The 14,298-nt window shown below is 40.0% G+C and overlaps 1 protein-coding gene across 2 annotated transcripts in view; it reads right to left on the reverse strand.

The window, feature by feature from the left end:
- The window catches only part of rbm18 (RNA binding motif protein 18), a 44,957-nt gene that overhangs the window by 9,394 nt on the left and 21,265 nt on the right, over positions 1–14,298 (reverse strand). For both annotated transcript variants that reach the window (XM_080212274.1, XM_080212273.1), the window contains exons 3-4: positions 12,830–12,956; positions 4,145–4,231 (exon numbers count right to left, since the gene is read on the reverse strand). In XM_080212274.1, the coding sequence (XP_080068400.1) occupies positions 4,145–4,231; positions 12,830–12,956 (214 nt within the window). The remainder of the gene's footprint in view (positions 1–4,144; positions 4,232–12,829; positions 12,957–14,298) is intronic.

Here is a 14,298-nt window from a genome sequence, read left to right on the forward strand (position 1 = left end):
CTTACACATCAGCACCCGCTAGACGGCAACGTGTTAGAGTCAATATAAAGCACTGCTGCAGTACATAATTTGTTAGTCACAGCTTTCAGATGACCAGTACTACAAAAATTTTGGATAGAATTTTCCACAATGACTGCATTGGTTATAAACTTCTACCCTTTTTTTAATTCATTCATGGGATGTGGGCGTTGCTGGCTAGGCCAGCATTTATTGCCCAACACTGATTGCTCTTGAGAAGTTAGTGGTGAGCTGCTTTCTTGAATCTCTACACATCATGTGTTGGTAGGGAGCGAGTTCCAGGATTTTGATCCAGTGACAGTGAAGAAGTGGCAATATATTTCTAAGTCGTGATGATGTGCACCTTGGGGACAAATTCCAGGCAATGGTGTTCCCATGTGTCTGCTGCGCTTGTCCTTCCAGATGACATTGCTTGTGGGTCTGGAAGGTGCTGCCTAAGGAACCTTGGGGAGCTCTGCAGTGCATTTTGCAGATGGTTCCACATGGCTGCCATTATGCATCAGTGGTGTAGGGAGTGAATGTTTGTCGATGAGGTGCCAAACAGGCTGCTTTGTCTTGGGTGATGTCAAGTTTCTTGAGTGATGTTGGAACTGCACTCATCCAGGGAATTGAAGTGTATTCCATCACACTCCTGATTTGTCTTGCAAATTGTGGACAGGCTTTGGGAGTCAGAAGGACTCAACGCAGGATTCCAGCCTTTGACCAGTTCTTGTAGCTCAGTATTTATATGGCTAGTCCAGTTCAGTTTCTGGTCGATGGTAATCCTAGGGTGCTGATAGTGGGAGAGGATTCAGCGATGGTAGTGCCACTGAATGCCAAGGGACATGATTAGATTTTCTCTGGGTGGCATGGTGGCACAGTGGTTAGCACTGCTGCCTTACAGTGCCAGGGACCCAGGTTTGATTCCCAGTTTGAGTCACTGTCAGTGTGGCATTTGCACATTCTCCGCCTGGTTTCCTCCAGGTGCTCCGGTTTTTCCTCCCACTGTCTGAAAGACATGCTGGTTAGATGCATTAATCCGAAAAGGCGCTGGACTGTGGCAATTAGGGGAATTTCACAGTAACTTCATTGCAATGATAATCTAAGCCTATTTGTGATTGTTGGAGATGGTCATTGCCTGGCACTTACACAAATGTTACTTGCCATTTATCAGCCCAAGCCTGGATATTGTCCAGGTCTTGTTGCATTTGGACTTGGACTGATCAGGAGTTGTGAATGCAGCTAAACATGGTGCAATCATCAGCCGTGAACATCCCCACTTCTGATCTTATGATGGAGGGAAGGTAATCGATGAAGCAGATGGTTAGGCCTAGAATTCTAGCCTGAGGAACTTCTTCAGTGATGTTCCCCATCCCCATGACTTCCATTGACTTTTGCTCAGGCTCCTTGATGCCAAGCCAAAGGCAGTCATTCTCACCATGACTTTTAGTCATGTTAGAACCAAGGCTGCATCGAGGTCAGGAGCTGAGTGGCCCTAGCAGAACCCAAACTGAGAGTCAGTGAGCATGTTATTGTGAAGTTTGTGCTGCTTAATAGCACTGCTGATGACCTCTTCCATCCCATTACTAAAGATCAAAAGTAGACTAATGAGACGGACATTGGCCAATAGGATTTTTCCTGCTTTTTGTGTACAGGACATTCATAGGCAATTTTCCACATTGTCAGGTAGATGCCAATGTTGTAGCTGTACTGGAACAGCTAGAGGAGCGGCAAGTTCTGGAGCACAATTCTACAGTACTATTGCTGGGTCCCATTGCCTTTGTAGTATTCAATGCCTTTAGCAATTTCTTGGTAACATGTGGAGTGAATTGAATTGGCTGAAAACTGGCATCTGTGATGCTGGGGACTCCAAAAGAGGGTGAGATGGATCATCCACTCAGCATTTCTGGTTGAAGATTGTAGCAAATGCTTCAGCCTTGCCTTTTGCACTGATGTGTCGGACACTCCTTTCATTGAGATGGGGTATTGAGAAATCTTCTCCAGCAAGTTGTTTAATTGTCCACCATCATTCACAACTGGGTGTGGTAGGACTGCAGAGCTTAGATCTGATCCAATGGTTGTGGAATTGCTTAGCTCTGCTTATTGGTTTCTGTTTGGCTTAGAAGCAGTTGTGTTGTAGCTTCACCAGGTTGACACGTCATTTTGACGTTTGTCTGGCATTGGTCTTAGAACCAACGTTGATCCCCTAGCTTGGTAGTAATGGTACAGTAAACAAAGTTTAATTATTAGTCACAAGTAAAGTTTACATTAATGCTGCAATGAAGTTACTGTGAAATTCCCCAACTCACCACACTCTGGTGCCTGTTCGAGTCAATGCACGTAACCAGCACGTCTTTCAGTTGTGGGAGGAAACCGGAGCATCTGGGGGAAACCCATGCAGACATGGGAGAATGTGCAAACTCCACACAGATAGCAACCCAAGCCGGCAATCAAACCCAGGTCCCTGGCACTGTGAGGCAGCAGAGCTAATCACTGTGTCGCCCAGCAGCATATGCCTGGTTATTAGAGATTGTTAGATTGTGGAGGAGTACAATTCTGCTGCTGCTGATAGCCCACAGCGCTGAGTTGTTGGATCTGTTCGAAATCTATTCCATTTAGCCTGATGGTACTGCCATACATGGAGAGTACCCTCAATGTGAAGACTGAACTTTATCTCCACAAGGACTGTCCGGTGGTCACTCCTACTGATATTGTAATGAATGGATGCATCTGTGACAGGCAGGTTGGTTAGGATGAATGCATTTCTCCTTGTTAGTTCCCTCACTTCTTGCCAGACCCAATCTAGCAGCTAGCCCTTTAAGACTCAGCCAGTTGGTCTGTAAGAGGACCACCATGTCACTCTTGGTAATGGACACCACATTCTGAACCTTGTCACCTTCAAATGCTTCCTCCAAATGGTGCTCAAAATGGCGGAAAACTGATTCATCAGCTGGGGGAAGGGGGTAAGTGGTTATCAGTTTCCTTGCCCATATTTTGTCTGACGCCATGAAACTTAATGTGGTTCAGAGCCACTGTTGGTCCATGTTGGGGACTCCCAAAAAAATTCCCTTCTCATTGTACAATGCCACTTCTGTTCGGTCTGTTCTGCTAGTGGGACAGGAACAGGAACCCAGGGATGGTGCTGCTAGTGTCTGGGACAATTTCTATATATTATGATTCCGTTCAGTTTGCAAATGTCAGATTGTTGCTTGACTAATCTGTGACAGAGTTCTCCCAGCTTTGGCACAATCCCCAAGATGTTAGTTAGGAGGACATTGCAGGGTTTATAGGGCTGATTTTGCCATTGTTGCTTCTGATGCTGAGCTTGATGTTGGGTTGTCATCTGGTTTCATTCATTTGAGACGTTTTAAGCGGTTTGATACAACTGAGCACCCTGACAGGCCATTTGAGAGGGCATTAAAGAGGCTGTGGATCTGAAGTCACATGTGGGCTAGACCAGGAGAGATGACAGATTTTCTCTCCAAAAGGACATTAATGAACCAAATGGGTTATTACAACAGTTGGCAATGGTTTCATGGTCATTAGACTTTCAATTCCAGATTTTTATTCAATCTGCCATGATGGGATTCAAATCAAGGCTCCTGGAGTACTATTAAGCCTGGGTCTCTGGACTTCTAGTCCAGTGACAATACAACTGTATCACTGCCTCTCCTCCAATGACTTGTCCATGACAACCTAGACAAGACTGCTTGTAACTTAAATGTTCAGTTCCAAAATCTTCCAACATCCACAGGTAAGAAAGAAGACTGCAGTAGGTAAAATACTATTGGGAAAATAAGAAACTCCCACTGGGATGTCAAACTGATGTTCAAATATGAATTATCTCCTGGGATAGACGTTGGAACAACTTACAAAATTAAAACCTAAAACATAAGATATACTTACACCAGAGTTGAAAAGATCTGGATTATTTAAAAGCACAAATAACAGCATTTATTGTGCTAATCATATAGAGCTTCTGTTCATTCAGCAGGGTAAGGGTTAAAGCAAGCAGTCAGCGACTATAAAATTATAGTCCAGAAAAGCAAACCAGAAGACTGCATTTTAAAATCTCAGATCCTTTCTCAAAAATCAACAGGTTTTTATATATTTATCACAAGTTGATAAATTTAGCAACAGTATTCACCTTCACTTGTGCATGTGCCCAACGCACTACCAGTTTCTTAGAGAGAGCAAGTTTGCCATTTAAGCACTGAATGGCTCGCTCAGCTTCCTATAAAAATAAAACAAGGGGAAGTTAATAGTATTCGATTAGGCATCATATGCTTCTCAAAAAAAAACTTGAACACTGATATACAGTTGTCTGAATAATTCATTAGGTTTAGTTGTTGTTAGACTTAGCTCAGTTTATAGCACTCCTGTCTCTTCTATAGAACGTCAAGGCTTCACATTCCACTCAAGATTCAAGAACATAATCTAGGCTGGAAGGTTGGTGCATGACTAAAGGGGTACAATACTATCAGAGTAGCATGCAGTCTTTCAGATGAGAATGTCTGCTCTGTCAAGTGGATACAAAAGAGATGACAGCAGTACCTGAAGAACAGCATGCAAGTACTCATAGCCAATAATATTTATCTATGAATCAAATCTTGAAACAGATCATCAATTTCATTGATGTTCCGATGGATTTGAAATGTGTAAATTGGCTGTTCTGTTTCTTACACTGGTAAAGTTGCTACAATGAAAATGCACTTTTTAAAATTCTTTCACAGGATGTTATATTCTGGAAAGAACATAATTGCCCTTCAGCTGCGTGGTTTGCTAGGCCATTTCAGAAGGCACTTAAGAACGAACCAGTTATTGTTATGGGTCTGGAATCACATGTAGGCCAGATTTTGTACCCTAAACATCATCCCTAAAGGGACAGCATGGTGGTTAGCACTGCTGCCCCACAACATCAGGGACCTGGATTCAATTTTGGCTTTGGGTGACTTTGTGTGGAGTTTGGACATTCTCCCCTTGTCTGTGTGGGTTTCCTCTGGGTGCTCTGGTTTCCTCCCACTGTCCAAAGATGTGCAGGGTAGGTTGACTGGCCATGTTAAATTGCCCCTTAGTGTCCCAAGATGTATAGGTTAGTGGGTTAGATATGTAGAGTTACAGGGATAAGATCTGGGTAAGATGATCTATCGGAGGTTCGGTACAAACTTGATGTGAAAAATGGCCTCCTCCTGTCTGGTGGGGATTCTATGAATTAATGAATCAGATGGGTTTTTACAACAGTCGACAGTAGTTTTGTCGTCAATATTGCAAGGGTTGTCTCGGCTTCTAATTCCAGATTTATTAATTGAATTTAAATTCCATCAGCTGCCATGGTGGGATATGAACAGCTGTGCCCAGAGCAGTAGCCTGGGTTTTGGATTGCTAGTCCAGTGACATTACCACTACATCACCATCTCTCCAATTGTCATTGATAGTGAAGCACTTTGGTACATCCTGAAGTTGTGAAATGAGCTACATGGATGAAAGTTCTGTTCTTTCTAGTGATGAAACTACACAAAAATATGGGGAGAGCTGGCAGCAAAAGTGCAGCTCTGTACAGACCTGAAATTCTATCAATATGCTATGAGAAGGTCTTTAAAAAATCCACCCAGGAAGTGTTCTGACAGAGTTTCAGAAAGAAAAATGACTCAAAGGTAATAAGAAAAAAACCATGATACTATAAGTGGCAAACCTATCCATGTAAAATTTATCGAGGACTATACCCTTCAGTGTTTTAGGAAAACTTCAGCTTGTCCAAAAAATACATATATCTCAATGTTTCAAACACAATGATAACTATTAAATAATCACTTCTTAGAACATCCAACTGGAGGTCAAACTACTGTAAATTAAACTAAAGTTAAATTTAGGTACTGAAAACAGAACTGTCTCAGCAATATTCTGTGTGTCATGACCATTCTTTGACCACTCACCATACACTGTACAATGAAATATACTTGAAAACTTTGACCAACTGGAACTAAGGTGGTGCCAGAGCAAGGTGACTTCTTGAGAGCTGTCCCCAGCATACCCTCTAATTCTATCTTTTACTCTTGTTCTATGCTTTTAAAACTCTTTTCCAAACTCTTTTAAACTCTTCCCTGCTGCCATCAGGCTTTTGAATGGACCTGCCATATATTAAGCTGATCTTTCTCTGCACCATAGCTATGACTGTAACACTATACTACGCACCCTCTCCTTTCCTTCTCCCTTATGTACTCTATGAACAGTATGCTTTTTCCGTATAATGCACAAGAAACAATATTTTTCATTGTATCTGAATACATTGACAATAATAAATCAAATCAAAAGATTAGGACATACGCTAACTCAATCTGAACAGGTGACAATTTCCAGCAGCTTTGGAAGGCCACTTACAGAACACCTTTCAGTGCAATAAGAATCACAGGTACAGAGATTGTTCAGCAGTTTGATGATATAAAATAGTCCAGTTATGAGCTGCAACAGAACCGTGCCACTCAAACAACATTTACAAGCCACTTGAGATTCAATCATCGTTTAGGATGTCATCTTAACTCCTTAATTGTTATAGCTTGGACACACCAGGTTGGATATACCACCTCCAGCTCAACTGCTATTTTGTAGTAAGTATATTCCGAAAGGTGCATTGGACTGTCATAAAACATGGCCTTAAAATCTGGTTGACAAAAGATGGTATGTGTGAACGCCACTCGAAACCTGTACTTAATCAGTTAATTTAGTACAGTGACGTTACCCGATTTCAGACCCAGCCCCAGAGTAAATTGACAAAACGTTGCATCATACCATCCAGCCTACAGGCAAGCAGAATTTGGGTCAGGGCTTGGGCCAGTACTGCAAGTTTCTCAATGAGCTCACGAATCTGTTGGTTTTGTCATCTTGAGAATCAATTGTTGCTGCTTGACTTTGGGAAATTGAGAATGGTTAAGAAGTAGTCTTGATGGCATTCTGCTTTTAGTCATCATAAATCTAATAGAAATAATCCTTAATGCACTACCATTATTAAGCTTCTAACATTGCCAAGATGTCCTCTGCACTGGTTAAAACTATGAAGTTGCAGGCAACGCACTTTTAAATTGAGAAATACTGGAACAAATAGAAAGCATGAAAGAATTAGTACCCAGGATTTTCGTGGCCGAGAGTTCATACTGTGAGCAGCTAGTAATTGCAGAAAATTATAAATTGAAGAACTTATAAAAACATTAGTGGCAAGAGGAGATTTAGGTAGAAATGCTGAGACAAAGCTTGCTGTGAAGAGAAGGAGGGGATGGAAAACATAATGAGCCAGTTCATTGCCTCAGTTTTGATAAAGGAGTTATATATTGAGAATTTCAAGTAGGTTACTATTTAAAAAGAGATAGACATGATAAAATTAGCTAAACTTAAGCTAGAAAAGTCACTAGAATTGGCAGGATTACATTAGTTCATTGAGAAATAATCAAGAATTAGCAGACTGACTAGAATTTTCCAAGATACTTTGGAATGGTTAAATTGTGCCAGAGTTGTTTGAAAAAAAAATGGAGAAAAGCCAAGAAATTATAGCCCAGTTAGTCTCACTTAGTTGTTGGTAAACTATTCATCTATGCACATTACAAAGCCAGTGCCATTCAGTACAGGTGGCCAAAAAGGCAGGGTGTGTTTGATCAACCTTAAAATTAACTGAAGAAATAACAGGGGACGAGAAAAGAAAATGTTGTGGATGTTATGTATGATTCATCTGGATTTTCAGAAAGCATTTGTAAAAGTACAATGCAAAAGACAAAAAGCAAAGGTGACACAGAATTAAAGAGGAGGTACCCATACAAAGAGCTAGCTGGAGGGAAGAAGTAAAGGGCTAGAAAGATGTGGCAAGTGGTGTTTTACAAGATTCTGTCTTCGTGATGCTTTCATTTACTACAAACATAAATGATCTGCTCTTGGACATCAACTGACCAATATTAAGATTTGCTGATGACACCAAATTGTATTTTGGGCAAGATGAATTTCTAATCACATATCTGTCACCATTAAGGTTGTCTAATCCCCTCTCTATTACGTATCACCCAACCTGCCTCATCTCCTTCATCTAGAGCTGAAATTTTCTTTCATGTTTTGTTTTCTCTAGATGTGACCATTCCAACACATTGCTGGCTGGCCTCTCGTTTTCTACCTTTTGTAAACTTGAGGTCATCCAAAACTGTTGCCCACATCCTACATTGGACCCCAGTAAACAACATCTCAGTTTTAAAGTTACAATCCTCATTTCAAGCCCCAGCCTCCCCACTCCTTCCTATCTCTAATCTCCTCCAGCCCTACAACCTTCAAAGATATTTGCACTTCTCCAATTCTGACCTCTTGAACAGCTTGGATAATTGGCAGTTACGTGGTCAGCTGCCAAAGAACCTACTCTCTGGAAGCTTTCTGCCCTTCTCTTAAGATGTTCCTTAAAACCTAAATTTTGGTGTGTGTCTTATTATTTCACGTGGTTGAGTGTCAAATTTTAACATTCCCGTGAAATGCCATAGGATACTTTACAATGTTGAAGGCACATGCCAACATTTGTATAGCATCTTCAACTTCTACAGATGCACCACCGAAAGCATTCATTCAAGATGCATCACAGCTCTTGCTCTGTCCAAGATAGCAAGAAACTACAAAGGGTTGTGAATGAAGCCAAGTCCATCACTCAAACCAGCCTCCCACCCATTGACACTGCCTACACTTCCTGCTGCCTTGAAAAAGCAGCCAGCATTATCAAGGACCCTGTGCACCCTGGACATGCTCTCTTCCACCTACTTCTGTCAGGAAAAAGATACAAAAGTCAAGATTACGTACCAACCAACTCAAGAACAGTTTCTTCCCTGCTGCCATCAGATTTTTGAAAGGACCTACCTTGCACTAAGTTTATCTTTCTCTACACACTAGCTATGATTGTAACACTACACTCTGCGCCCTCTTCTTTCCTTCTCTATGAATGGTATGCTTTGTCCATATAGCATGCAAGAAACAATACTTTCCACCGTATACTAATACATGTGACAATAATAAGCCGAATCAAAGTTAGTTATTATTACTGTGGTTCGTGAAAAATTGTTGATGAATATAGCCAGATTTGGAGGCTATAGAAAGAGTCAGAGATTGGGCAGATACTGTTCAAAGTAGAAAAATGCAAAGTCATAGATTTGGCAAATGAAAATAGGAAAAGGAAGTACACAACTCAAACATTTAAGGAACTAATTGGAGCAGGGAAATCTTATTGCACAGGTATATGTGTTCCAAAATGATGGAGGACAAGCCAATGGGCCATAGAAATAGATAAATGGGTTTGATGTGTGTCCATGAGTACAGAATACAAAAAGGAGGTAACATCGGAATTACACACGACTATAATTAGACTGTACTTGGCATTATTGTGTAGATCGGAGCACTGTCAAGCAGAAAGGATATAAACATAATAGAAAAGGTGCCTTGTAGGTTCAGCAGATTATTGTGAAGGACAAGAAGATAGAATTAGGAACAGAAGCTCTGGACATTTTTACCAAAGCTGCAAAGAATTCAAGTGTCACCTAGTCAAGGTTTCATAATGATGATGGGTGAAGATAGTGGAGGGAATGGCCTAGTGCTTTTACCATTAGACTATTAATCCAGAAACTCAGCTAATGTTCTGGGCACACGGGATCAAATCCCACCACAGCAGATGATGGAATTTGAATTCAATAAAAAATATCTGGAGTTAAGAATCTACTGGCGATCATGAAACCATTGTTGGAAAAACCCATCTGGTTGACTAATGTCCTTTAGGGAAGGAAATCTGCCACCATTATCTGGTCAGGCCTACATGTGACACCAGAGCCCAGCAAGCCACTCAGCTCAAGGGCAACTAGGGATTGGCAATAAATGCTGGCCAACCATGCTGCCCATGTCCCACAAATGCATATAAGATATCAAGATACTATTTCTACAGGCAGCAACAGTCAACAAGTGGGTAGAGCTTCAGGGTCATCACAAAATGTATCAGGAGAGATGAAAAAAGATTTACTTCTTTAGGTGGTGGTTACAATGTAGAATGCTCTGCCACAAATTATTGGCGAAACAAACTCTTAAAAATGGGAATGAAATAATTCCTTGATAAAAAATTCTAGAAAAGCCTGGAGAGCAGGGAGATGCAAGAGATGATATTGGTAACTACAAACTTGAAGCAAATGGCCAATTCTGGGCTGTGATATTCTATGATTCTTTGCAAATAGCGCAACATATAATTATAATTAGACAAATGCCATGGTTAAATATTTTAATGGCTTGTTGGCCTTAAAGGGCTGTGGGGCGACTAACCAGGGTGCAAGAACAAGGAATGCAAGTTTGAAGCAGAATTTAGTTGAGCTTGTTTCTGTTAGAAAAGTCTTCAGAATGACCGATCTATAATTTTCAGAATGCTGAAAGAGATTGACGAAGCGTGTCATGACTTTGTTTTAAACATTAAAATTGTTTAATCGCTTTAAAAAAAAAGTAGGGTGGTCCCCATGAAGAATATTTTCATACAAAAGATGCTGGCAAAAAACTTAAGTAATATGTTACCCAGGAAGACCATTGAGGCAATTGGAAAACAGGGTCAAAAAGTATCTGAAGGCATTGCTGAGTATGGAGTCAGACAAGATGGATACATAGGACAAAGCGTAAAAGCACAGATTTTAAAGTTTATTTATTAATGGCATAAGTAGGCTTACATTAACACGGCAATGAAGTTACTGTGAAAATCTCCTAATCAGCACATTCTGGCGCCTGTTTGGGTACACCGAGGGAGAATTTAGAATGGCCAACGCATCTAACCAGCATGCCTTTCAGACTGTGGGAGGAAACCCAGAGGAAACGCATGCGGACACAGGAAGAACGTGCAGACTCGCACAGACAGTGACCCAAGTTGGGAATCGAACCCAGGTCCCTGGTATTGTGAGGCAGCAGGGCTAACCGCTGTGCCATTGTGTTGGGCTAAATTGATGCCAACGACAGTGTAATTTAACATGTACTGACTTTTGTACTTGACAAGGCAGTCTCACATATGTACTTCACCTTACAAAATGCTGGGATCCACTCCTGCAACATACATAACCTCCCAACACAACTGAGAGCTAATAAATCATATCTTTTGATTTTAAAGCCAACAAGGCTTTTGTATCTACTCTTGTTAAAAGCAGGTCAAGAAAGTACAAAGTTAGCGCAACATAATTAAAAGGTCTCACTTTAACATTATGGTAAATAAAAATCAACATTTGAAACCAGGTTGGTTACACTTCACAAAGCTGTTTTAGATTTTTGTTTGTAGGAAAATATTAACTGCACTTTATTAGCATTTCAGGGGAAGTGAAGTCAATAGAAAAAAATACCTGAGGGAGGGCACCTAAGGTCACCAATTATTAAGGTCTGTACAGTTGACTGGTAAACAGACTGGCTCAGGAGGTTTTCCTCATGTTCACTGCAAAGGTCATCTGGTCTTTATTTTCCTTTGCTGCTACTAAGTTCTAGTATTTGAACCCTTCACCAAACCAATGGTTTACAGAAATTTCAAATGTTTATCCCGGCGGTTTGTGAAAATAGAAAGGAACTGGTCTCTATATAAATATTTTATTCATTCCTTCAAGAACTGAATGCAATTGCCTTGTATACATGATTAAACACACAGATACTGTGAATTTTGATAGGGCAAAGTGGAAAAGCACCGATTTGTTGGGCTAAATTGATGCCAGAGACAGTATAATTTAACACTGACTGTTGTAATATGACAAGAGTACATTAAATTTGATATCTAATACCAGGAATTAAGTCAAACATAAAATCCCACCACAAATACTGCCTGTAATAATGCTCAGTGAGATTTGAGAGAAATGAGCAGGTAAGCTTGTTGACTGCTCTTAAAACAGGAAAACAGCATAAATGCTGCCACTGGCTATTAGGCACTACAAAAAGGAATCTCCATTTACAAAGTTCCAGGGGTGTGATATAAATATGAAGTAATTATGAAGGCATAAAGTACATGCTCTTGTCTTAGACAGCATTTGACATTAACATTTAATTATTGAGATTCTGTGAGCTTGTTATTAATGACCCCTGTTGTGATTATATAAAAATGCTACTGAAGCAGAGACTGTACGTACAGAAGACTATGCCGGCCATCTTACTGGTTGTTTTCAAACAAGTGAGCTTTGTTGTTTTCTACTTTCCTGCTATAAGCCTTTTCATTGTAATTTGAGCCAATATGTTGACTTTTTGTGCATGCTGCAACATATAAAGTGTGACCCCTGCTTGACAAACCACCCAATGTCCCAAGTTCTTTGTTTTTACTTAATTAAGTTTGCAGAATGAGGGATGATTGACAAAGTTGTTGTAGGAAAATTGTTCTAATACTGAGGGATTAATAAAAATTACAATGCAAGAATGAAGTTTCAGTTAATAGGCTGGTAAGTTACAGTGAAGGCCACGAAGGTGAATAATAATTAGGTACAACAGACAACCGGATAGAATTGTGACAGTAGCAGAGACTAAAGAACATGATGAGAAAATTGGTAGATAGGAAATTAAAATGACACCATTACTGTGATGGATAAAATAAATAACGTTTAATATGACTTTGACATGCATATTAAACAGTTATTTGAAAACACTTCGCCGCTCCATTGTTAAATAACATTGAAGCAACTTTTATTTTGAGGTTTCAAATAAAACTTTACTGTACTAACAGTGTTACTTGCCAGATTTCTTTAATTCCACAAAAGTGTCCAACATGAATACCAATTTAAAAAGCCTTGATTAATCTAAATCTTCAGCAGCCCAAAACCAATATCCTTCGAAAAACACCTACCTCTTTTGTCTCAAAGTTGACAAAACAGTAGCCCCTAGGTTGGCCTTCAAGTGGACCCGATTTGTGAAACAGAAAGTCAAATTGCTTGACTTTTCCAAATTTCTGGAGAAGCTTTAGAAGGTTATACCTGCAAAACAGGGGAAAATGTCGTTAACAGAATGCAGTGATAGGCATTCCACAATTGAACATCGTCATCAAATAAACCTGTACATCCACACACAGTGTGGAACAAACTGTATGTGTAGCCTCAACTGTAAATTTAAATAGGTGGTTTACTGAGGGCTCTATTTAAGGCCTTGCTTTTATCCTAAGTTGGAATATTTTGTAAAACTCAACATAGGAACCTCCTGCATGTCAGGAATCAGAATGCCATGACTTCTATCTGTTGAATACACAAGTTTAATTCAGGGAATTGTGCAATTAACATCAGAACAAGTACATTAGCAGAATGAGTACTATGTGGGGCGGGGGGGGTCATGGGCAGACATGGTTAGTGACACAAAAGCAAAAGTGTAAATGGTTGGGGAGAAATCTTTTTATTTAGCTTAACCAAAAGGGGAGAGAAAGGCAATATGTAAAGAGGACAACACAACAGGGAAAAATGCTTCATTTTTTGGGAATAATGTTTCTTTTTCCTCTCCCTTCAATTAAAAAGTGGGGCAATATTTTTGCCAGGACATCAGACAGTTTTTGTTTTGAGTAGCACCGACTTTGGGATTCTGCACGTCAACTCAAAACCACTTTCAACTCATTTCCTCTGGTATCCCATCCCCGTTCAAAACAAAAATATAATAGCTTATATCATGCAACAAAAACAAGACAGGCAGTTGGAGGAGAAAAGTTTATTAGTGAACCTTGGAAAAGAAAGATCTCCACAAGTACTTATTGTGCAGAATATCATGGCAACAGCAGGGCACAAAAAGCTGACAGTCCCCTTCCATTTCCAATATCAGTTTGACATTACAATCTAATAAAATCAATCCAATGGCATCCAGTGTCCAAATCTTTCTGGAGGAATAATTTTAAAATGATTTTGAGTGCAGCTATTTAGGTTCAGACCTCTGCTTCAAGGACATGGTCAACAGCAGCAATGGATTCGACAGCTGTAAACATAACTTATCAACCAAACAAGCCATTTCCACCCAATTCACTGCCAGGTTTTTAAAACATTTCTCAGAGCCTCTCGTTTTAGAGAGCTATTGTGGTAAGTGGGACCCCCTTTCATTCAACCATTAGACTGCAACTTTCTATAACTTTTCAGTGTCACAATGGGAAAGCCTTAACTGGGAAGTTGATAATGGACCCAAACTGAAAGCTGGGAGTGAAGAAAAAAATAGCCAAACATTGAATTTAATACAAATCCTCATTTTATCCTGATTGATAAGATCTTACTGATAAAAGTACATGACAAATTTTAATCAAAATAACCCTATTTTTGCGGTTTTGCCTCCATTCTTAATATACGCAGT

Source organism: Carcharhinus amblyrhynchos, chromosome 25 (assembly GCF_965287045.1).
Source record: "Carcharhinus amblyrhynchos chromosome 25, sCarAmb.v2.hapA, whole genome shotgun sequence".
NCBI lineage: Eukaryota > Metazoa > Chordata > Chondrichthyes > Carcharhiniformes > Carcharhinidae > Carcharhinus > Carcharhinus amblyrhynchos.